Source organism: Poecile atricapillus, chromosome 3 (assembly GCF_030490865.1).
Source record: "Poecile atricapillus isolate bPoeAtr1 chromosome 3, bPoeAtr1.hap1, whole genome shotgun sequence".
In the NCBI taxonomy this organism is placed as follows: Eukaryota; Metazoa; Chordata; class Aves; order Passeriformes; family Paridae; genus Poecile; species Poecile atricapillus.
The window spans coordinates 3,790,697-3,815,123 of NC_081251.1; the positions used below are offsets into that span (position 1 = coordinate 3,790,697).

Consider the following 24,427-nt stretch of genomic DNA (forward strand, 5'->3'; position numbering starts at 1 on the left):
TAGTTAATTACACACTTTGCATGTTGAGAGCACCAGACACATCTACAACACTTGGAATACAATTTGTTTGGTTTTTTTGGCTGTTCATTTCCATGGTTTTTTGCAATCCCACGAGGTTTTTGTCACACTTCTGTGCAGCACTTCCATCCTCTGCGAGGGCAGAGTCCCTCTTGCTCTTGCAGACATTTGATTTCTGGGGGCACGCAGTGGCCCCCCTCATCTTGGCAGATGTGGAAGTTGGATGTTGTGTCTGCAATTCAGAGGGTTTAAATCAAACCAGGAATCCTGGCACTGACATCCAAACCATCTCATACACAAAAATTGTTGGGAAGTTGTGGTGCTCTTATCTCCAAAAAACAAAGACAAAAAGATGACCTTTGGGGCTTATCACATTATTCTGTAAAAGTAGGAAATTTTGACCCACCAGCTTGGAAAAGAATTAACTGAGGGAGGGATATTGTAAAGCTATGAAGGAGATGGATGCAGAATGACTACATCTCAGGTAGGTGTCACTGAATAAAATTGTGAGGGATGCGGTTTTAAAAGAAATGGAAGGAATTCCTAACTTGTGGGGGAGAAATCCAGTAAGGACTTTTAAACACAAGGATGCCTAAATCTAAAAATCCTGAGCTGCAATTTTGTGAAAGCCACAGTAATATATAAGGAAATGTAATGATATGGTTGTGGTCACTTTACACACACAGAGTAACTGTGAGGAAATACCCACTTCTGGCCATGGGGTGATCCAGAATGCTGGATCAGAGGAACTTACAGATTTAGCACAGTTGTTTCTAAAGTATATATTAATTAATGATTTCTGTTGAGTATTATCTATTGAGAAGCACCAAAACCAAGCAATTCTGGGAGGATTTAGATAAAATAACAGGGAAGAGGTCAGTTGGCACCTATTAAGCACAGCAGGGTGAGTGCAGCCCAGCAGTCCCTAAACAGATGATTATAGGAAGATTTACCAAGGAAGGAGGACTCTTTGTGGGCCAAAGCTTTTATTTTATTTTTCCAGCTGAAGGTAGAGCTTTGGGTTGTTTTGGCCAGCCCCAAAAGCTCCACACAGATGTCAGTGGAGGAACACACAGGTCCATCTTTGTACATGGAAAGAGATGGCTTAGACCTCGTGTCTGGAAGTGTCCAAGGCCAGGTGGGACGGGGCTTGGAGCAGCCTGGGATAGTGGGAGGTGTCCCTGCTGAGTTCAGCCATTTCCCCCCAGATTTTTCCCGCCTGGGCAGGGTTCCCACACCTACCAACACAGCAGGTCCTGCGGCGCCGATAGCAAGTTCCAAAGGCAGCAAACGGCTCTGGGCAGGATTTCAGGTGGAAGCAGTAGCCGTGGTATTCCAAACAACGCAAGGTGTCTCTGGGCAAGCCGAGACCTGCAGGGAGAATGGGATTCCCAGCTGTAGGATCAGCCCATTCTCATGGTCTTCCTTCTGCTGAAACCCCCCAGACCCCAGTTAGGGATCTGACACAAATGACCCCCAAAACCCAGAAGTTTTGAGGAACTCATGGGACCTCAGAGCGTTCCAAGGAAGGTTTTTGTACAACTGGAGTGAAACACAGAGGTTGATGGCAATTTTCTGAACATATCCTGGCCATTCATGCTATAATGGGAAGGGACAGCCCAGTCTTGGATGCTCCTGATTTCTGGGACTGCAGTGCTGCAGGAACATGCAAAGGACAGCATGGTCAGCACATGCCCTGAAGATAAAATTATGACTTATAAAAACCCCCAAAAGCAGAATCTGGATCAATAAACAGGAAGAAGCAGTTTTCCCAGTTCCTTCTTTCTCTGGAAGCCTTTGTCCAAGGTGAGGAGTTTCATTAAGTGTGAAGAACAGGTGGGATAAAAACCCAATCAGTAAATGAGTCAGTACAGCAGAAGTGATAAGGAAGGGGAACCAGAATATTCAGAGAGCTGAAGTCAGCGGTGCAGTTCACCCTGGACAGTACCAGGGAACGCCTCTGCTCTCTTCTACCTACACAGAGGAGACAAATTTTAACCCTGGGGTTAGAACTGGAGGTGATTTCCATGGTACCACCATCCAATAGTGCCAGAAAGTGGCATAAAGACACTTCAAAGAGTCATAAGAGCCAACACCTGGCAGAGGCTTCTGTGAGGAGGTTCTGGTGTGGTACCTGCTCACCATAGGTTAATTTTCACTTCTGTTTCTAGGCTGAGAAATAAGGAACTGCTCTAAGGAAAGAAGCTGAGAAGAATGTTCAGCACCACCACACGAGCAAGCTGTACCTCCCACACAGGCAAACCCCAGCGTGGGGCTTGTCCCTTACCTGGAACAGCCTGGAGGAGGAAAAGCAGGAGAGCCATGAGGCAGGAGAAGAGTTTCATGGTGGAAGGTCTCAGCTGCAGCGTGGAGACAGGGCAACAGTGCCAGAACCTTTGAGCAGGGGAGGAGGGAGCATTCTGGCATTTATAGGGCAGTGGGAGCAGCTGTGGCTGTCCAGGGAACCTTGGCAGGGGTGGCAGGGGAGGGCAGCAGGTACAGCCTGACCTCTGCCCACGGCTCAACCTGAACAATGGCTCAGGGGCACAAAAACAAGGGGACAAATAGCTGTGCCTCCCTGCCTGACCACTGGGAAGGCTGCTGGATTCAATATGGATTCATCCAGAGAGCATCATTAACTCGAAATATCAATGTGGTTGGTAATGGATTATCTGGAGGAAATTAACCATTGTTTGGTGGGAGAGGAGGCAGCTGGAATATCATAGAATCATCAAAGAATCATAGAATAGTTTGGGTTGGAAAGGACATTAGAGTCCATCTACTCCAGCCCCCTGCCATGGGCAGGGACACCTTCCACTGTCCCAGGTTGCTCCAAGCCCCATCCAGCCTGGCCTTGGACACTTCCAGGGATCCAGGGGCAGCCACAGCTTCTCTGGGTAACAGAGAATATCTGATCCTGCTGCGTGTCCTGTGATGCAACAGCTGTTCCCAAGAGAAAGAAATAAAGGATAACAATCATTCCACACACAAACATACAAAATAGTTGTGGGTTTTTTTCCTGTGAAAGGTGCTGTGAAGGAAAAAAAATAAAAAAATCTGGTCTAGTGGAAAGTGTTCCCATCCATGGCAGGGGGCTGGAATGGGATGATTTTTCAGATCCATTTCATCCCAAGCCCTTCTGCCATTCCATGTTTCTATGATACACAAAGTGCAGGTTATCAGTTTTCAGGGGTCACCAGCAGCACCTTCAACCTCATAGGTGCACAAGGAGCACATGACAAGTGAAATTCACGAGTTTTCCTCAGCATTTGCCTGTGTGGAGTTTGAGTGATATCAACAGACACATGCAAGTGTCAGCTGACAGCTCAGGCTCTCCCTCAATCGGTTACTTCAGCCTCTTTCTACAAAAGATATTTATTGATGTCGTTCTGACCCAGCAGCCTTGATATCAACAATACAAACCTCCCCCTCAGCCATCTGCATTGTTCTCTGTCTGCCTCCCTGCTTTCTTTGTTCCCTTTCCTTTGCAAATTTGCAGGCGCCATCCAGTCGTGAAGGAGAGGTGTTTGTGTCCATTTCCAGGTACTCCGGGGACAGGGATGAAACAAAGGCTGTAACAAGAACCCTTCAGCTGGCTCAGGTTCCCACCGAATCCAGGGGGATCCTAGCTGGGATATTCATCTCAGCTCTCAGACAGGATCTGTCACTGTAGTTTGCCAGACTGGAGCAGACACTCAGCTTTCTCAACAATTATTTTTTAACTCACAAAATATGGTCCTATTCTGTAGTGATAGACTGGAAATGTTTGTCTTTAAAATTTTTATGTCCACGGGAGGTGATGTACAAATTGAAAACCTCAAGTGTGTTAACAATCTGGTGGAAGAGGAGTGTAATCTCACATTCAAAGACCTTTTCCGTCATTTCCAGAATGTCCTCACTATCAGAACACAAGTGCTTATACAATCACAGTCCCCTTCAAATGAGGATCAGAAATTATCCCAGAAAAAACCCGACTCTTTGAAATTCAAGTACCTTCTCTACCTTAATGCCTCTGCACTTTGTTTGTTCTCCTCCTCCTGTTCTTTTTTGTTCTCCTCCTTTCCCGGGTTGCTTTCCCAGGTTATTCCAGGTCAGAGATGTTTTATATGGATCACAAAAGAAATGCTTACACACAGTGGAAGTTCCTTGCCTAAGGATCTCTTATGAGAGACTGCCAAGGGAGCTGGGAAAGGGGCTCAGCCTGGAGAAAAGGAGGCTCAGGGGGGCCCTTCTGGCTCTGCACAACTCCCTGACAGGAGGGACAGCCAGGGGTGGATCTTTTCCCAAATAACAAGTGAGAGAGCAAGAGGAATCACCTGAAACTGCACCAGGGGAGGTTTAGATTGGATATTAGGAACAATTCCTTCACAGAAAGCGCTGTCTAGCTCTGACACAGCTGCTCAGGGCAGTGGTGAAGTCCCCATCCCTGGAGGGTTTTCTCATCTGGCCTGGGACTCACATCTCTTTGAGCAAGGGAGTTTTTTTGTGAAGGGAAGACTTCTCTTTCATTTTGAAGTTTTTCAGTCATGGGACAGCTCTGAAAATAATACCTGAGACACTAAATTTACGGGAAACGTTTGCTTTTCCAAAGCACTTAACCAGATTTGAGTTATGGCAATGTAAATCAGCAGGATTTGACTGCAGTTGGGGTTAAGTGGTCCTGGAACTGGCTGAAAACCTGACTTTATTTACAACAGTGGAAGGAGCAAGTTACAGAGTGGGATGGATGAGGAGAGGTGCCACTGGGGGTGGTCAGCAGGGAAAAATGTGGGGGGAAAATCTAATAGCAACCATTGGGATTGAATAGACAAAAACTTTGGGCTGTGGAAGATAAAAAGTGTATTTCCAGGAAGAAAACAAGCTGGATTTCAAGTCTGGCCTTGGGATGGAGGATCCTTCACTAAACAAAATTAATCTCCAGCTTGATTTACAGCCCACGGAGCCTGTGAGCTGGTTCCTGGCTCCCTCTTGTGGGAAAAGGTGCTGGAGGAGGAAGGGACCTCGTGGTGCAGGGTTTGCTCAAGCGGAAAGGTAAAAGCGAGAGGAAATGCCTCTTTGCTCCATCCTCAGCACTGGTAATTCACAGAGTAAATGTATGGTGTTTATTGATATGTTTGGCGAGCAGGGATGGGACTTGGTTTCAGGCATCAAATTTTACAGAGGAATCGAATTTTTGGAGGGAGTCGCTTACATTCAGGGTAAGTGTTTAACTATAAAGCTAATGTTTTCTAACTTCATGTAATTTCATAATGTTTCTTTCACATTAAAAATCCCTGTAACTATAATAGTGAGAGCTCTGCTCTTACCAGGATTAGGTTGAGCCAGGGAGGAGTTTCCTGGTGCTTTGCCCATTGCACTGCTGGCCAAAGCCCCTGCCTGTATTGTCCCTCTCCAGACAGCCTGGTACCCAGCAGACTGCCTCCAGCATGTCTCCCTGGGGGTGGGAATGAAGTTGGGAATGGAGTTGGAGAGGGCTAAGGAAGGCTTCACCTCCTTACTGATGCTGTTGTCCATGGCAGCCTTGCCTTAGCACCCGTGAGGAAAGGGTTGGGCAGGTGCGGCCGGTGCTGGACCTTGCCTGCACTGGTGGGACGTCCTGCCCTCCTTGTAGGAGGTCCAGGTGCCACTGCCAGCCAGCACAGGGAGGATGGGGCAGGACATCAGGAGCCGTGACTGGCCTGAGCCCATGGGTGTTCTACCAAAACCATTTCTGGGTCCACAGCCAAAACCCACCCTGGGCTGTCCTGTGTGCTCCCCTGAGCCCCCATCCTCTCTTGGAGCATCCCTGAACCTGGTTCCTGCCCTCACTGACCCTGCAGGTCCCCTCATCCCACCCTGCACCTTCATCCTGCAGCCTGGACTGGTCTCTGCAGCCCGGCCTTGGCCACCCTCCCCTCAGGTTGCCCCTCCATGGCCACGGCCCTGCTCCTGGGCTGCAGGGACACCCCAGGGTGGTCTCCATGGAAAGGACATTCCCAGTGGCCAATCCCAGGCCCCCAGACCCCTCCATGCCGACCTCGTGGCGCAAGGGCAGCGCGTCTGACTCCAGATCAGAAGGTTGTGTGTTCAAATCACACCGGGGTCAGTCAGGGGCACCACTGGCACCCCTCTGCTTTTCTGGGGGGCTGTTCTGTGGGGCAGGCCGGGCTCAGGCTGTAGGGGCATGGACTGTATGGGGGAACATGATTCCCAGAGCTCTCCTTTGAGCAGGGAGCTGTGCTGGATGGAAATTATGGACCGGGATGAAAGCAGGGAGGTTGTGTTGTGGCAGGTGTTTGCCATAATTTACCTCAAGAAGGAAGTAATGTTTTCCTCAGGAAAGGGAAGGAAACTTTTTAACTACAGGCTCAGTCACTTCTGGAGGACCTGGGCGTGTTTGCCTGGCAGGGTAATGTGGGGTGGTATGGCCAGTCCAGGGAATATCTGGAGGGGAATCAAGAGGAATAACTCTGTGCAGGATTATGGAAAAAGGGACAAGTTCCTGATGATCAACATGGAAAGATTTTTTTCTAGAATATTATGAAAGACCATCTGGAAAGCTCTAGTCTGTGCCATCACAGCTCTGAGTCTGCCTGAACACTGTGGAAACAGTACTTCAGAAAGCCCAAATGGAGGAAAGATGTGAAAATGACTGGAAGGCCAAGGATTTACCAAAGGCAGACCACCTTTGACCAAAAGAATACATTTCTTTGAAGAGATGATTTCTTTGGTAGTCAAATGGACACTGAGGATCATCATTTATCTTGACTTTGGTTTCACCTCTGACAAGGTCCCCCAGACGTGTCCCCACAGCAGGACACACACACAGAGCAGCTGAGCTCAATCCAAAGGCAAAGCGAAGAGCCAGGACCAGGCAGTGACGGAGTTGGGGTTAGGGGTTGCTGGTCCAGGGCATCCTTCACTGCTGGATGCTGAACTGGGTGTGCTGTGGGGTCTGTGGTGGGAGCAGAGGCTGTTCCACAGAAGGAAGGACAGGGGCGGCGTGGCAGGGACGTGGGAATGATGAGGGGACAGGGCCAGTGGCGCAATGGACAACGCGCCTGACTACGGATCAGGAGATTGCAGGTTCGACTCCTGCCTGGCTCAACACTTTTAGCCCACGGAAATTCCTCCTGCTCCCTTTCTGAGCACCTTCTTTCTCCTGCCCATCATCCATCCTCCCTCAAGCTCCTGATGTCCTGTCCCACACTCCAAAAGGGACAGGGCTGGAGCCCACACCAAAGCCAGGGGCACCACAGCAAATCCCACAGTGGAATGCAGGTGCCTCCTGAGCTGCTGTTCCACAGCCAGGACAGAGCCAGCAGTCCCAGGACGTCCTGGCACCTCGTGTGCCCTGGTCCCCAGCCCCCTCCAAGGCTCACATTGGTCCTGCTGCCCTTTGTCAGTGCCTTGCCAAGTTCTGCATGTGACAGTGATGGTCTCACAGCAGGACATGGTCTCAGAGAAGCTTTGGAGTTTCCATCCCTGGAGTTATTTAAGACTATTTATTTTGACTACAACCTGATGTCAAGGACCGTTGTGCTCTGAGCAGGGATTAGATCCCCTGCTTCCCAGGGATCTCCTAAAATCACTTTTTCTATACTGAATTAATTCTGTCACAAAGCCCATCCAGCGGTGGGAAGCCCCCAGAGCTCCAGGAGGGCCGGGCCAGTGGCGCAATGGACAACGCGCCTGACTACGGATCAGGAGATTGCAGGTTCGACTCCTGCCTGGCTCGCAATTTTCCTGCCCACAGCCTGGCTGTCATATTGACCCTGACAGGGGACACCTTTCTCCATGGAGCCCTGCCTCTCTCTGCTGTTGTCCCTTCTTGGTGGGCTTCCTGCACAACAAAACTTCCCTCGTATCAGGGCAGGCTCTGACTGGATACATTGGCAAAAAAATTCTCTGTGAGATGGTAAATCACTAAGAGAGGAGCTCAGAGAGGCTGTGGCCTCTACATCCTTGGAGATATTCAGAGTCTGAGCATGCAGTCCTGATCTGCACGTCATAAATTAAGCAGAAATCTGGACTAGAGACCACCAATTTCCAACGTGAATCACTGTCATTTGATGTAAAATTACCGTTTCCATGTTCTTTTGTCGCTTCATCCCGCATTTGCACACTCATGGTCCTGTCACCACTGTTTTGCTCCTTCATTGTGTCTGTGGCTTGGGCCAGGAAGGTGTCCATGTGCAGGGTAGCCCAGACCCATTGGCCATCAAGCAAGATCTTGCTACAGCTCACCTGCCCACGCCTCTGTCACCAGGCTGGAGCAAGTGGAGGTGGCCTTGGGCTAAGCTTTCCCCTCCACTGGGCACTGCAGCTCCAGAGAGTTCTGTATGGGCTGGGAAGTTTAACTGCACATCTCAGGAGGAAGGCAAGATGTGCTCTCCAACCAGCCAGAGCAGCTGAGCTGAGCCTGGAGCTCAGTACAGGCATCTCCTCTCCTGGGTGTGGAACCAGTGGGACCACAGGTGAGGAGGGCAAGGCTGACATGGAAGGGGCAGGTGGGAGCAAGGTGAGATCCTGCTGTTTCCCTTCAACCACCAATAAATCCAGGTGGTCCTGAAGTGAGGACAGCAGGTGGGATCAGAGGCTGGGCCCAGTTCTCAATGGACGATGAACACACCTGACTATTGAGGCTGCAGGTTTAAATCCTGCCTGGATTGCCTGAAACTGGTGGAGGTGAAAAGGGACAGCTGTCTTCCTGAGGTCCTTAACCTTCCAGGCTTTTTTTTCCCATCCATCCAACATCACCATCACAGGAACATCATTTTGTGATGTCAAAGCTGTGAGCAGGGCACTGCTTCCAGAGCAGAACTCGGCAAGGCACTGACAAAGGGCAGCAGGACCAGTGTGAGCCTTGGAGGGGGCTGGGGACCAGGGCACACGAGGTGCCAGGACATCCTGGGACTGCTGGCTCTGTCCTGGCTGTGGAACAGCAGCTCAGGAGGCACCTGCATTCTGCTGTGGGATTTGCCCTTTTGGAGTGTGGGACAGGACATCGGGAGCTTGAGGGAGGATGGATGATGGGCAGGAGAAAGAAGGTGCTCAGAAAGGGAGCAGGAGGAATTTCCGTGGGCTAAAAGTGTTGAGCCAGGCAGGAGTCGAACCTGCAATCTCCTGATCCGTAGTCAGGCGCGTTGTCCATTGCGCCACTGGCCCTGTCCCCTCATCATTCCCACGTCCCTGCCACGCCGCCCCTGTCCTTCCTTCTGTGGAACAGCCTCTGCTCCCACCACAGACCCCACAGCACACCCAGTTCAGCATCCAGCAGTGAAGGATGCCCTGGACCAGCAACCCCTGACCCCAACTCCGTCAGTGCCTGGTTGTGGCTCTTTGCTTTGCATTTGGATTGAGCTCAGCTGCTCTGTGTGTGTGTCCTGCTGTGGGGACACGTCTGGGGGACCTTGTCAGAGGTGAAACCAAAGTCAAGATAAATGATGTTCCTCAGTGTCCATTTGGCCATCGAGGAAGAAATTGTGTTGTCCCAGAGTGTTCTGCCCTTGGGAAGTCCATGGTCCCCATCTCCAGTCATCATCACATTCTTCCCTCATTTCAGGACCCTTCCTTTCATAATCTTCACTTGGCCTCTGAGGTGGGATAGACCAGACTCTTGTTATTACTGTTTTCTTGAAAAAACTCCTTATGGTGTTCATCAGGAACTTCTCTCTATTTCTGTCATCTTACATTGAATCATTGTCCTTAAACACTCCAGGAGTCCCCTGGACTGACTGTACCACCCCACACTGATATTCCAGGGAAATACCACATGGATATGACTGAGCCTGCAGTTGTGAAGCTTTTTCCACTTTTCAGAGAAGCCCTTCACTCCCTTGAGAAAGGTTCCTCATGAGGCAACGTGCAGCAGACACCCAGCACACCTCCCTGCTCTGTCCTGCACTTTGGCTGTGACCTGTCACCTGTGAATCAAGGCTTTGATATCCATGCATCTTCCAGCTGAATGGGGCCCCTGTCCCCAGGGAGGTGCTGGGCCCCCATTTCTCCTGTCCCTCTGGAGACACCACATCCAGGAGTCTGTTTCCCCTGGGAGAAGCTCTGCAGGGCTCTGGCCAGTGGCCATTTTTGTCCTTCTTTCTCTGAAGTCTCATTTAGAGCCCTCTTTATTTAGCAAGGCAAGGGGGAAAAGATGGTGCCACCCCTCTGTCAGGTGAAACAAAATTCCCATTCCCTGAGAGAATGCCCCAAATTCCGAGATGATATTTGAGCAGAAAATGCCCCATCCCCGACCTCGTGGCGCAATGGCAGCGCGTCTGACTCCAGATCAGAAGGCTGTGTGTTCAAATCACACCGGGGTCAGGATGTGCCCTCTGTGGGGATCTGAGATGTGCATCTCCTGGATGTTTCATTTTGCCCTCCCACTCCGTAACGCTGTACCCCAAATCCCTGCTGAAAGGCAGTGGATGAGCAGTGGGACAGTGGTCTTTCCTTGCTGGATGAATGTTCGAAGTATCTTCAAAGTTATACTTCTTCAAAGTGTAGCTGCAGCTTTCCTTTATCGCATGTTTGCAACGCTGACAGGAATATTGGGCACTGAGAGGTGGTTTCATGTCTGGGTATCAATTGTTCTGGTCCCAAAACCCCTTTGGAAGGGCACAGATCTGTTAGAGGGGATAAGATCCCTTTGTATGTTCTTCCTCAAATGGAATAATCCAAATTTCTCCCCATCTCTCCTTGCATACCCCATATCCAACTCCCCCACCACCTTGATGGCTCTCACTGAACTTTCTTCACTATGTCACGGAGGTTTTTTTGTTAATTCTGTTGAAATACCTGGAGGCTAAACAGAGCCTCCAGCACTGGCCATCAGGATCTTTGACCCCCTGCTTTGTCTTTCCTTGGTTCCCTACGGTGAGATAGACAGAGAGGATGGAGGGCTGGAAAAAAAGGCTTGAATCTGTAGGAATGACCTTATATGAGTTATAATTCATAAAAAGTAGATGAACTCCCTTAAAGGCTCCGTCAAGGTGAATGATAAAATATACAAACAGAAGACATACTGAGATAGAACAATGGATCAGTAAGAAAGACAAGAAGCTAAGATTCCTTGTGCCATAATTCCTGGAGTGACACCAAAGGGTTGAGTGAGCAGGGATTTCCTCAAGATGTCGCTGCCTCACTGCTTTCAATATCACAGAATCATCGAGGCTGGAAAAGACCTCCAAGATCATGAAGTCAAATGTCTTTGGCTCTGTCTCCATAATGTGATTTTTCTGTCCCTTTGGCTTCTCAGAATGGAAAGAAACTCAGGTACTTCCTTTTGCAAATCTTTCACAGATGAAAAAGCCCCAAACAGTACAATTTCCAAGATGCTGTTGTTGGGACATCTGGCACTCTCTTGAAAGGGTATTTGGCAGCAAGCATTATTCTTGTAGCCTTCTCATCAGAAGTATTTTCATTGCAGGCAACAGGAACAGTTTTTTCATAAAAAATCATATATTTTTCATAAAAAAATGCTGAGTTTACAACTATTCTCACTTTTCAAAGGACCAAAAGAACCAAACTCTTAAGACTTCTGAAAGCCCTTTTTTTTTTTTTTTTAGCAGATTTGAGTCACAATCTAGGGAAGGTGTCCCTGCCCATGACAGGGGGGTTGGAATGAGAGGATCTTCAAGGTCCCCTTTCAACCCAAACCATTTGATGATTCTGTGAAGAGCCTGGTGACGAGGTTTAATCAAAGGGACACTTCAACAGAGAGTAGAACTTGATGTCTCCCATTCAAGGAAAGTCATCATAAGCTACTTAATAACCAAGATTATTTCATGATCTTGAGAGTCTCCAAATGTTTCCAGTTAAAAATACTCTGTCTTGCACAAATGAGGAAATCTTTCCCCATATCAAATGGGGAAATGTGAGGGAGAAAGGCTTTAAATATTCCATATTGCTGTAAATTCCTGTAACAAATGCTCTTTCCTATATAACTTTATTTTCCAGTGAAAATCCAGTTCTCCTGGAATTATGACCAGCCCTATCAAGGTCTGTTACACAAAGTAGTTTACTCTGAATATTGGCACAGAAGCAGCTTGACCAGAGCAGGATGTGAAACCCGAAGCTGGGACTCCTTCACACAGTGACAGATTGGACTCTGGACTTTTTGTGTCTGGTGGAAATGTTTTTCTGTAGAAACTTGAACTGTTCTGTCAGGCAGGAATATTTTTTATTTTTCTATCTGTATAAGCAACAGTGTCACTTTTGTGTCACCAGGCTTCCTTCTAGAATGATCCCATCACTGTTTTGGAAGCTGAAGTTTCGTTTTAATTTCTCTCCCCGCTGCTGGCTCAAGTCTCAGCGTCCAAGTTGAGGACAAGGTCACATCTCCCTGTGAATGACCAAGGAAAGGTTGTTTTTGATCTGCTGGACCTTCCTAAGGATAAAGATCACAGAAACACAAAATGGATAAGGTTGGGAGGCTCCACTGGAGGTCATTTGGCCCAACCTCCCCGCTCAAGCAGGCTCATCCTAGAAGACATTGTACAGGATTGTGTCCAGACACTTCTGGAATATCTCCAGTGAGGAAGATTCCACACCCTTTCTGGGCAACCTGTAGGTCCTCCTGTGTGTGGAGGGAAGCTCATTCCATGCAAAAAAAAAGGTCTTTAGCCTCTTTATTCCCTCAGCACTTGAATCAATCAATGAAGTGTCTGCTGGAGAAGTGACAGAAGAATCTGTTAACATTTAGATACCAGGAAGAATTTCTTCTTGGAAAGGGTGGTCAGGAGGTGGAAGGGGCTTCCCAGGTGGAGCTTCCATCCCTGGAAGTGTCCATGGAATTACTGGATGTGGCACCCAGTGCTTTGGGTTGGTGACAAGGCAGGGATTGGTCACAGGTTGGACTCAGTGGTCTGGCAGCTCTTTTCCACCCTACATAATTCTGTGATTCAGTGATTCTAACAGACTTTGTGTCTCATTTTCTCCAGTCAAACCTGTCCCTGGTGCTCTCATCCTTTCCCTGTTTTCATCTACATCTCACTCCTGCCTCAGTGTGGAGCAGGATGGGGATGCCAGGGCTGTGATTGCCCATGGCCTGCCCCAGTCTTCCATGAGGGGATGAATTTTTATAAATGTCTTTAGCAATGGCATGGGAAAAAACCCCAAAGAGGGGGGTTTGGGCAATTTTATTTCAGGTATTTAAAAGCCACACTGACAGCAGGGAACTTCATAAAATGGAGAAAGTGGGAAAATATATAACAGAAGTACATGGAAATAATGGATTTAGGGGAAAATAACCCAGGCTGTGATTCTGGGTAATTTCTTTCCCAATGTACATTTTGTTGACAGCATGTGGTTGAAATTTTTCTTTCTCTGCAATGAGGAGGCGGAAGGGCTTTCAGCTTGTGCACTGATATCTTTAGAATCAGGCCATAAACCAGTATGGGATGGGTTATCAGCTAAGAATCTTCAAGAGAGAAATAGTTCCTTGGATTTATTTCAGGGCAAAACAACAATAAAAAAGGCTTAAAGCAATTTCTTATCTCTATCTCTGTTGCAATCCCCAAGCCTGAAAATCGACAAACTTCTTTGTCATCAGATTCCAGACCCTAACTCATAATTAATTTCTTGTAAACTCTTGTTTTTTTCCTATTTTTCAGCTGTTTTTCCAGGTGTAGACCCAGGATGTACTCCTGAATGATTTTCAGGTTGCTATCTTGGGAACTGGGTGAATATCAGAACAAATTCCATGAAAACCTGGGCAAAGCACAGGGACCATCCTTGTGAGCAGACTCCAATGCTGGCAGTGAGATATAATCATGAGCAGATATTTAAAATTAATAAATGTCTAAATGAATACAATTTATAATACAGAGCTCATCAGTTTATAGGTACCCATCCTTCTAACTGCATTCCCTGCTCTATCACAGTCCACTAGCTTTCAAAGCCCCAGAAGTGTGTTAGACACTTTTTATTCCTTATATTTGCAGTGAAAAAGTCATGATGGGAATTTTTCCTGAGAAAGAAAATGTCAAGATGAGGCTGCAGCAGATGGCCCTCTGCACCCACACCCACAAACCCAACCTCACTGCCCCTCTGGAGGGCTGGAGATGGGGGTAAAAGGTGGGTTAAACTCTGTTTTACGCCCCCAGAAAAGGTGTGGGAGTGAAAATGTACAGATGACTCTTGAGAAATGCAGCCCTTAATGCAGCTAGGAAGTCCTGGCCTTTCCAAAGGTCAGTTTCCTAGAAATGTGTGGCTCATTACCCAGGAGGAATCCCCTCCTTGAAGGAGGGGGCGAGGTGCTGCCGTTCAAGACGTGGTTTCTCAGCAAAGTCATGCACAGGGGAGCAGGAGCTATTGGCCTTGTGTGGCTCTGTGGAGACCTCTCTGCAGAGGGGGCTTGGGGTCACTGAAAATCATCCTGAACATTTTGTGAAGTTCAGCAGACGAGGTTCAGGATGGTTAATGCCATTTCAACATGTCTGTGAGGAAAGGAGATCAAAAATTAACAGCTCTGTGACTTCCCTGTGTTCTGAGGGATTCTTCCATGCTGGACTGTACAGCTGCTGCAATGTCAGCCCTGCTCCCAGCTGAGGCTGGAGCAAACCTCATCCACCAGCACAGAGACCAGCGTGGTGGGGAAAGGATATCCCTGAATGGAGAGATGAAATGAAAGAGATGAAGTGAAAGGAGAGGCAGAAAGTATATTTACATGGTGCTCCCAGAGGTTTATCTGATAGATCACAGAATGAAATGTTTGGGGTTGGATGGGACCTTAAAGATCATCCAGTTCCATCCTGTGCCATGGGCAGGGACATCTTCCACTATCCCAGGCTGCTCCAAGCCCCATCCAACCTGGCCTTGGACACTCCCAGGGATCCAGAAGCAGCCACAGCTTCTCTGGGTACCCTGTGCCAGGGCCTGACCACCCTTATGCTAATCTCAAGGAGATATTTAAAGGACATGAGATATCAAGGAAATGCTCAGAGTCGTGTCTCTATGACTCCTAAGAAACAACAGTCATCAAAAAAGTGCTTTCAATCCACATAGGGTGTAGTTACAGGAAAAACTCATTACAGGAAAAAAAGTTTCAAGAAAAAAATAATTAATTTAAATTTAAACTAGAACCTGGGAAGCAAACAATTAGGTGATGTAGGAACAAGTGAAGAGCCAGCCCTTTTCTCTTTTCTTTTCTTTTCTTTTCTTTTCTTTTCTTTTCTTTTCTTTTCTTTTCTTTTCTTTTCTTTTCTTTTCTTTTCTTTTCTTTTCTTTTCTTTTCTTTTCTTTTCTTTTCTTTTCTTTTCTTTTCTTTTCTTTTCTTTTCTTTTCTTTTTTCTTTCCACCTTGCCTCGCCTCTCTCTCCTCTCTTCTCTTCCCCAGCAGCTGTGGCCCATTGGGTGGGAGAAAGCAAATTCCACCCCCAGCTCTGTCCCCTGCATTACACAATGCCCTGATTGGCTCATTGGAAATTGGTGACGTGCTTGATGATGTCATGGCTTGCACAACTGGGTTTTGTCCCTGATATTGACCTTCAGCGTTGTGGGCTGCTTTCCAGAGGGCTAGAAATGAAGTAACTGAGTAAATCAAAGTATCTAATGATTGCAGGTGACTCCTCCAGGTAGCTGGTTTTCTCTGTTCTTTAGACCTGTTCTGTTCTTTAGAAGTGTCCCAGGCCAGGTTGGACAGGGCTTGGAGCAACCTGGGATAGGGGAAAGTGTCCCTGCCCATGGCAGGGGGTGGGACTGGATGTTCCTTAAGGTCCCTCCAACCCAAACCATCCTGTGATATGATATTTGAAGCCATCTTTTGTAACTGAATGGACACACTTTTTTGTTAGAGGAGTGATACCTTTTCTTTTAGTGTTATCCCTCACTGTGTGCCATTGGTACAAGCTGAGATCTGCAGGGGCTGACTCACAGAGTGGGATCTAGACATTTATAACCACTGACATTTCTCCTGGGAGCAGGGGCCTCCAAGCAGAGACAGGAATGAAACTCCTTGCAATTCCAGTCTCTGATCCAGACACTGACCTGTGTAGAAGACAGATGTTTAGATCTCAAAAAATTTACTATTACTTGTTATCATTTATAGCAGAAGAAAGATTGCTAAGCAGGACAGAGGAATTCAAGACAACTGAACCATGAGGAGGGGGAGAAGGACACTTGATGAAGCATCTTATTAAAGGCTCATTTACTGCAGCCAAACCAGACAAATATGAACAACTGTAATATGATTAGTTGCAAATACAGTCTGGAAGGCTTCTGGACTTGTAAAAGTGCCTTTCTCTGGGTTCTGAGATGACATCACTTGACCATACCTATAATGTGCAATTCTGGGCTTCCAGTCCAAGGTGACCACACCAGACTTACTGCTGGAATAGTTCCTAGCCAGGACTAATCATTGAAACAGCCAGGAATTTTTGGCAGAGGGCTAGCAGAGGACAAAACTGCCAGGGCTGTTCTAACTGAATATTGAGGATGATGGGTTTTCACATCCTGAGTCATTGCTCACACTCTGCTACCTGAATTAGCTGCAGCTCAATAAATTGTAATGTGATCTTGGATGTAGCAGACACAAGGGAGTTGTCTACTACAGATGACATCAAGGAGAAGGTCAATGCCATGCTGACCTGACTGATTGTAGATATAAATACATATCAATCCAATTCTTGTGGCTGCAGCATTAGCAGCTTCCTACCAAGCAAGTCTGCAAAGTTCCGTGATTCTGTTTTTGATGATGATGGTGCCAAAGGCAACAGAACCAACCCAATACAGCACAGGAGTAGATATTAAATGATGCACAGAGGGAAGGATTTAGACCCTGCTCACTGTCTCATGAAGACACTTCTGGTGCTTTAGTTTGTCATCAACTGCACAGTAACTCTTAAAAATTAAGGCTTCTGTGTTATTCTGTAGGATATTCTCAGAATAGAATAGAATAGAATTCTCAGTATTTGTCAGGAAAAGCAGCAGCACTAGGGCTGTGTGACAGATCAGGGAACTCCTCATCAGGACCAGAGAAGTAACAATCTTTTCTCCATAACCTACAGCAGATCCTGCCTTCCTCCTTCCTCTCAAACACTCATTATTATTCATTCTCACCCTCCCCTCCACAGAGGAATTCCCCTTTAGCTCAGAGGCTCAGAGGACAGTACATTCTCTCAGCTGGTGTTCAGTGCTGTCAGGTAAATGTCTATTTAATGTTGACTCAGTGTCTGGATTGCAACACGAGGGCACAAGCAGTTGAGATCAAAGCAGCCAAGGGCAGGTAATAATTGACCAGGTTCCCAGACCTCAGCACAGTGCCATCCCTGAACCCTAAATGTACAGGGGCCTCCCCTTGTGCCCTCTCAGTGACAGCAGAGAATGTCTCACACAAGGGTTCATTAATTGGTCTGCTGTATTTTTCCTCATCTAAAAAACTTAGGATATTTCTTTAATAGGACACCTTTGCAGCTGTCACCAAGCACAGTGAGGACTGATGGAGAAACAGAGGTAAAACCTGCCCTGTGCACTATTTTAGCTCATGGGAAATGGCAGAAACCACTCTAGTGACGAGTGATGTGTGGGAAATATTGTGTGTATGTATTAAAGGAAGTCCATTAATAAATTTTCATGGATGAACCAACCTTGGCCCTCATTTTCCCATTCTCATTGTACCCTAAGCAGGATGATGCCAAATGGTAGAAACATGGAATCACAGAATGGTTTTGGAAGGGAACTTAAAGGCCATCCAGTTTCAACCCCCTGCCATGGGCAGGGCCATCTTCACTACCCCAGGTTCCTCTAAGCCTCATCCAGCCAGGTTTTGAACAGTTCCAAGGATGTTCCACCTTCCATTAGACCAGGCTGTTCCAGATGGAGCAACCTGGGGTAGTGAAAGGCGTCCCTGCCCATGGCAGAGGGGGAACTGCTTGATCTTTAAGGTCCCTTCCAACCCAAATCATTCCATGATTCTGTGATTCTATAATAAGGATTTGCACCATTATTAGGAAAGCCAGGAGAATACCAGATTATGTTTTAACATGCATTTGGTTTTAATAGAACATAAGCACATTATCTCTTAAATAACCATGTGTCCATGAGATTTTTAAGGTATATTTGCAGTTACAATGATAAAATGAAATTTTGTCACCATCCAAATACATGTACCCTATTTTAAATAACCTTTCACAAAAGAATAGTAGTTCTTAGACTTCTTTTCATTTGTCATTAGCTGACAATTCATACTTAAGAGAAAATACTGAGGCAAACCCCTCCTATATAGCATCATGTAGGGTACTTGCTGTGAATTATTATGGGGGTAGTTTGTTACCCAAGGAGGGAACAAGAGAAGAAAAAAACCCTGTCTTGCAGAAGACTGAGAAATCAGCTTGAAATGCTGTTTGCAAAGGTTCTCCCCACTCAACATTTCAGATTTTCCTTGCAGTATCACCTTTGGAAAGGGGCTGCTAGGGGAAAATTCAGGAAAATTGAATTGCAAAGTCCCCCCAGACTCCTCTTTGCTTAGAGAGCTTGATTTCTCTGGGATAGGTACTTGCAGCTCCTTGAATTCCCAGCTCATCTGTGGAAGTTAATGTTCAACGGAGATCTTCAGGAATTCATCCTGGCCCTGGGTACTGTGGGATACATTTCCATGCTCACACTTCCATGTTCCAGCCCCAGGTCACTGCTGTTCTGCATGAATCGTTCTGCTCCTTGCCTGTTCTATACAAGTTTTTCCCAGTTTTAAGCAGCCAGTTTGCACCTGTCTTTGTTTTTGTTAGAAGTCAAAGTCATGGAATTTTCCTCTTGCTCTGAATGACATTTGCTGCCTGTGCTAGCAGGGCTCAAAATGTTGGTCACTTTCAAGGGATCATGGAATCATGGAATCTTTGAGGAGTTTGGGTTTGAAAGCACCTTAAAGCTCATCTCATTTCAACCCCCTGCCAAGGGACACCTTCCAGTAGACCAGATTGTTCCTAGCCACATCCTTGACTGTTTCCAGGGACATCCACCACCCCTCTGGGCAACCTGTGCCAGTGTTTTGCCATCCTCACTGTAAAAATCCTCTTCCCTGTTTCCTAGAGGTTCTCCTTCTGCAAGGAAGGAAATTGTTCAGCAAACTCTGAGTGCTATAGCAATCCTTATCAATGAAATTTAAGTAATTTAACCCTAATAAAATATTGACTCTGTTCCAGAGGAGGGAAAGAGTAAAGCCATGGAAGTGAGTGGAGCTTATTCAAATAACAGAAAGTAATCACAACCTTCCCCAGTGCCATACTGTGATTTCATTTGGGAAAAGCACCCCTCCTCCCTAACATGGATGTCTTATGGACAAATGCTTTCACTTGCACAACATTCCCACACTGTTCTGTCTGTGTGAAAGACAGGTGAGGGGAATTCACATTTCAATGGGTCTTAAGAAAAACAAGAGGGTTTTATTTTTTGGTTTATTCATGCTGGTGTGGCAGGTCAGGCGTTTGCCTCTCTGTATCCCACTAAAGAGAAAAGAGTGGGGTGACAAATTCAGTTTCTTCTCCATTAGAAATGGGGAAAGCTGGAGAGTTGCTGGCAAAAGAAAAGATAATTTTCAAGGCAAGGGTACAAAACAAAAGAGGGACAAGAAAGGAGCACTTAGAATTTCTTGGTTAATTAGATTTTGTCAGTGCAAGAGGGAAATCAGTGTTTATCTTGCTGTTATTTGCTGCATAAATTCACCTTGTTGCCTCTCTCTCAGCTGCTTGAGCTGGCCCATTACTGTGCAAATTAAACATAAACCTCAGTAATGTTTTCATCCTTCAAACAATTCTTGGAACAAAAATGCCATTAACTCCGAGTTAAATGTAATAAATGAGGTGATAAGGAAGCAAACCACTGAACCAGAATGTCAGAGATAGGAACTGCAGAAACACCTGGCCTGTTACAGTGTTTAACCTGTTTATTAGCCCAGGATTGCATGAAGAAGAACCTTCCCTCCATTGATCTCCTTTTAAGAGAATTTACAGCCACAGGAAGCAGGCTCTGAAGTGAAACCCCGGATGTTGCCTTTCAAAACATTATGTCAGACATGATTCTTGTGGAATCAGCCCATTCTCCAACCTTTTGGGGCAATAAGAGGGGAAATATTTGACGTTGCATCACAAACTTGTGACTGTATATGGAGTAGTTTATTTCCTTTAAAAAAAAGAGATATATTAATGAGTGTTAGTACTCTTAACTCCTGAAGTTTTTTATGTGGACAAACTGGAGCTGAATGCAAAGAGATCATAATTTGTGCCTTAAGGCTGAAGGTAAAGCAGTGGGAATGATGTGGGGTGAAATTCCAGGCTGAATGAGGCTTGGAGCAACCTGTTTTAGTGGAAGGGTCCCTGCCCATGGCAGGGGTGTTGGAATGAGACGATCTTTAGGGTCCCTCCCAACCCAAACCGTTCTGTGATTCTGTGATACGAGTGAGGACTGAAGGAGGGGGAGAGCTTTGTGTCAGCCCCCTGCAGTGGGTGAGGGTGTCCTGAGACCTGTTTAAAAAGTGACAAAGAACAGTTGCACCACCTCAAATCTTTCCCAATGCTTTCCTCTGCCTTTGACATCATCCATCTGGAGACAGGGATGGGGAGATGGAGACAAAATGTTACGTGAACTGTCAGTGAGTGACGACTCCAGGGTCAAAGCTGTGTCCCCACTCCAGTGGTCACTGGCTTCCAAGTCCCCCTGACCCATCCTGGTGCCTGTGTTGGGAAGAGGTTTCCAAAAGCCATGAAAATTGGTGCAGCTCAGTCAGGCTTGGCTGATGGTCAGATTATATAACTGACACATGAAGTGGAAATTCACCCTTGGGGGATTGCGACACGTTCACTGCCACCTGTGATAAGGGGGATAACCAGTCCCTCTCCAGAGGGTTCATAGCAGTTACTCATTGACTTGTCACACTTGCACAACCCCACAAGCCCTATAAATACTGGTGTTTGTCCCAGCCCTTCCTCAAGCCAGCTCCAGCCACCATTGGTCTTTCAGGGGCTTTGCAGGACCTCACAGTCCACAAGCAGCTGACAGCCATGAAGATCCTCTACCTGCTCTTCGCTGTCTTCCTCCTCCTCTTCCAGGCTACTTCAGGTGAGAAGCAAAAATCCTATAAAGAGCAAAAGGGTTTGTAGGCAGAAGAGTGTTCACAGGGGGGAAAAGGATGCCATCAGCTGAAAGGCAAAACCTGATGCTGCAGGGATGGTGCAGTGGATGGGACCTGGAGCATCTGTGCTCAGGGTGCCACTCTTGCCAAAAAAAGACAACACGTGATTTGTTGAACACTTACCTCTCATCATTTCAGGCAGAAAGCTGTGATTTTAACTCCTGCCATTCCCCACAGGTTCTGCAGACCCTCTTTATGCTGACACCGTCGAGTGCCGGAGCCAGGGAAAATTCTGCCGTGCCGGGGCGTGCCCACCCACCTTCGCTGCCACGGGGACGTGCCACGGGGGGCTGCTGAACTGCTGCTCCAAGTAAGTGACAAAACATCTCAGGGGCCTCAGAAGGTCCCCTCTTTCATCCTCTGCTTCTCTGAATAATCAGCAAAACTCCAGTGGGCCTTGCAGGGCAACCCTTGGTGGGAAAGCCCAGAGGGAGGAGGAACACGTGTAAAATGTTGATGTGTGTTTAGGGTGAAAATTCACTTGAATGGAAGTTATGTGTGGGAGAAAGGGTTCAGAATGGTCAGAATTTCAAAGAATTCAGTTTTGTTTTTTTTGCTTTATTTTGAATTTTTATTCAAAAGGAAAAGAAAGGAAGTTTTTTCAATAAATGGTTAGGAAAGTACTTCACAGTATTTATACCCACCAGGGGAAACATTTTAATGTCTCTCTGTTTTTATTTTAAAATTTAGCTAGAAAATGTACATTTAAAGGGGGAAAAGTGTTCACAGAACTCTGCTTCTAAACCTCTCCCCATCTATTCTTCCTCCCACCACTGCACAGCTCTTAGAAAGGTGAAGAGGAGTGAATTTGTCAGTGAGTGGAGATTTAGGTGTTCATTTCACTTTTGACCTTGGAAACCACTTTCTAATAATATCTGGAGTTTTCCTGATAGCCAGATTTTTATTATTTTTTTTTTTTCTTGAGGTTTTGAACATGCTTTGGGGGAATTAACTCCATCTTAAAATAAAACATATTCTCCAGCTACTTAATTCTTAGAATAACTTTGTTCCATGGATGGCCACAAGGTGATCCCTGCCAGCTGCAATGACATTCACACCCCCCAAATTCAGTGCCAGATTAGGAGAGGTTCCTGTACCTTTGATGAAGAGGACTGGTGTGATGATATAATTCATCCCAGCCATTATGTTCAGGCAGAGATACCCAGACACTGATGTGACTGGACAGACCTTGGCTCAAAACAAAGGGAGAGCTCAGATCTGTGATGTCTGAATTTTCCAGAACTCCTTATTCTGTGATTCCATTATTTTTAAAATTGCCAGGGTTTAAAGGTTCCCAGAAGAAATCTGATGAGATTGTTCTAGCAAAAAAAAGTTTTATACATTTATTCAGCAAATGGGGATCCCCAGTGGTTTCAGGAAACCCAAGTAATTCCAATAGCAATTCTTGCCAGGAGAATAAGATGCTAAGGAATAAGATGATAAGGATGCATTTGGGAATTCAGGAAAGTAAATGGAATGGAAGGAACCTGATATCAGACGATTTTACAAATGAGTGATGTGATCCCGAGTTTCTGTGACCACTCATCCTCCTTGGGGAGCAATTTTCATTGATAGCAAATGGACTGGTAGGAGCAGATGGAAAAACTCCAACATCCAATTTCTGTCAGAACATCTGCTAGACCTGACCAAAAGAAAATTGAGCCTGGGAAAGGAGTAAAACCCCTCCAGTTTGGTTTCAGGTGTAATTTTCCTACAGAAATATTCTTTCTTGGAAGCATGTACCTGATCCTGATGGATGTTAGTGTTCAAGATTAAAATTCTTACATTGGCTGTTTGATTTTCAGCTGAGCTGACCAATACAAGAGTAGAAGTTAAAACCAACAGGTTATTCTGAAGTACAATTTATTTTTTTTTTTCCAGCTCAGGTTGCTTGAAAAAAATCTTTGAGTTTAGATATAGAAGGCTTGATTCATCAGGATACATTGAGATGTTTAGTGGCATTTGAGGTACCTTGGTGTATTTAAATCATATCAACGTATCAAAGGGAAAACACTGATTTTCAGAAAAGATAGATGCCTGGAGGCCAAGCAGATACCCCAGACCACTTCAGATGGCACTAGACTTGTGTGTTCAGCAACTATATTGAATCCCCAGTCTTGATTTTGGTGTAAACTGAATAAAAAAATGTCATTACAAATGGTTATGTAACTCATTTGCCAGTGGGCACAGTTCTTATACACTGGTTATCTGCAGACCTGGACACCCAACACACACAGAGATGTGGGTTTTTAAACCTGCAGGCTGAACCCACCCTGCAGGTTCATTTTGAAAGGGAATTAGAAGGTATTGAGGCTTTTAGAGCAGGAGTTGAGGTGGCACTGCATCACAATTTGACCATTTGTATCCTTGCAGGGTTCTGGCAGAGTAAGAAGAAAAGGCTTTCCTGGATCAGAGGATCCCTTGTACCAGCAACATTTCCACTGCCTTGAGGAGCTGATTTTCATGGATTCCTCCTCTATCTAAAGCCTCCTGCAAATGAGCATTAAAAGAAGCTTCCAGAGGGCATGTCCTGTTAGCACACCGCTTCTGGAGATCCGGGTTTTTCCTCGCTGAAGTCACTCCCTTTTTGCTTTTAATACTCAAGCCACTTTGGCTCCTTGGCCACCTATTCCAGCCTACCTCACAGGGGTGTTTGGAGGTTCAATCACTTCAGGTTCATGCAGCTCTTGGAGGATGTGAAGCCGTATATATATTATTATTTTATTCGCACTTGAAAATAAAGGTCTTCTTAAACCAAAACCCATGATCTTTGTTGTTACTCAGTAATTTCCTCTCTGGTTCTGACTCAAGGCTCAGAGTGATGCAGTATTTTTTAAACAAGTGAGTTTGTGCAGTCTCATATTCCCAAGGGATTTGGGAAAGGGAATGACTAAAAGAGCAACCAGTTTTGATGATGGTAATAAAGCATTTAGGATGACAGGAATGAAAGCTGAGTATGAAAAACTGTACAGGGAAGTCTTGACAGAGAATAATTGTATGACAATATGGCAACCAATAAACATCTGCAGTATTGCATATTTTATATATATATATATAAAATATATAATATATATGCATTAAAAATATGCACACACACTCCTGAATTTATTGACAGTGATGGGGTCTGAACTAACCCTCCACAGAGACAAGATTTTGGGTGATGGGTTTTAAAATATCACTCCTGTTTTCAACAATAGCCACAAAATTCAATATTTAAACACACTGTAACACAGACGTCTCACTGCCCATAACCTGTTCATGTCCAACTTACAAAACAGACATTTAGGATGTGTTCTACATCCCTCAAATT

General features: G+C 46.0%; 2 protein-coding genes and 5 non-coding genes across 7 annotated transcripts; 5 read left to right on the forward strand and 2 right to left on the reverse strand.

The window, feature by feature from the left end:
- Positions 1-78: 78 nt before the first annotated feature.
- Positions 79-2,363, reverse strand: LOC131578138 (gallinacin-11-like). The gene is made up of 3 exons (XM_058836624.1): positions 2,306-2,363; positions 1,261-1,389; positions 79-250 (listed from the first exon to the last, which is right to left on the reverse strand). Exons 1-3 carry the CDS (start codon positions 2,361-2,363, stop codon positions 123-125), a joined length of 315 nt encoding a protein of 104 aa, XP_058692607.1. The 3' UTR covers positions 79-122.
- Positions 2,364-6,031: 3,668 nt separating this feature from the next.
- TRNAW-CCA (transfer RNA tryptophan (anticodon CCA)) lies at positions 6,032-6,103 on the forward strand. Its single transcript has one exon. It is a non-coding gene; the product is annotated as a tRNA-Trp (tRNA).
- Positions 6,104-7,031: 928 nt separating this feature from the next.
- Positions 7,032-7,104, forward strand: TRNAR-ACG (transfer RNA arginine (anticodon ACG)). The gene has a single exon. It is a non-coding gene; the product is annotated as a tRNA-Arg (tRNA).
- Positions 7,105-7,662: 558 nt separating this feature from the next.
- On the forward strand, positions 7,663-7,735 carry TRNAR-ACG (transfer RNA arginine (anticodon ACG)). Its single transcript has one exon. It is a non-coding gene; the product is annotated as a tRNA-Arg (tRNA).
- A 1,357-nt stretch (positions 7,736-9,092) lies between these two features.
- TRNAR-ACG (transfer RNA arginine (anticodon ACG)) lies at positions 9,093-9,165 on the reverse strand. The gene has a single exon. It is a non-coding gene; the product is annotated as a tRNA-Arg (tRNA).
- Positions 9,166-10,248: 1,083 nt separating this feature from the next.
- Positions 10,249-10,320, forward strand: TRNAW-CCA (transfer RNA tryptophan (anticodon CCA)). The gene has a single exon. It is a non-coding gene; the product is annotated as a tRNA-Trp (tRNA).
- A 10,567-nt stretch (positions 10,321-20,887) lies between these two features.
- Positions 20,888-21,431, forward strand: LOC131578110 (gallinacin-10-like). Its single transcript, XM_058836549.1, has 2 exons — positions 20,888-21,044; positions 21,295-21,431. Exons 1-2 carry the CDS (start codon positions 20,987-20,989, stop codon positions 21,429-21,431), a joined length of 195 nt encoding a protein of 64 aa, XP_058692532.1. The 5' UTR covers positions 20,888-20,986.
- The last annotated feature ends 2,996 nt before the right edge of the window (positions 21,432-24,427 follow it).

Excerpts from the sequence above, each read along its gene's own strand:
- LOC131578110 (XM_058836549.1), top strand. The coding sequence starts at position 20,987 with ATGAAGATCCTCTACCTGCTCTTCGCTGTCTTCCTCCTCCTCTTCCAG. Across the intron at positions 21,045-21,294 it reads CCTCTTCCAGGCTACTTCAG|GTTCTGCAGACCCTCTTTAT; the intron begins GTGAGAAGCAAA and ends CATTCCCCACAG.
- LOC131578138 (XM_058836624.1), bottom strand. The coding sequence starts at position 2,363 with ATGAAACTCTTCTCCTGCCTCATGGCTCTCCTGCTTTTCCTCCTCCAG. Across the intron at positions 1,390-2,305 it reads CCTCCTCCAGGCTGTTCCAG|GTCTCGGCTTGCCCAGAGAC; the intron begins GTAAGGGACAAG and ends TTCTCCCTGCAG. Across the intron at positions 251-1,260 it reads CCGCAGGACCTGCTGTGTTG|ACACAACATCCAACTTCCAC; the intron begins GTAGGTGTGGGA and ends TCTGAATTGCAG.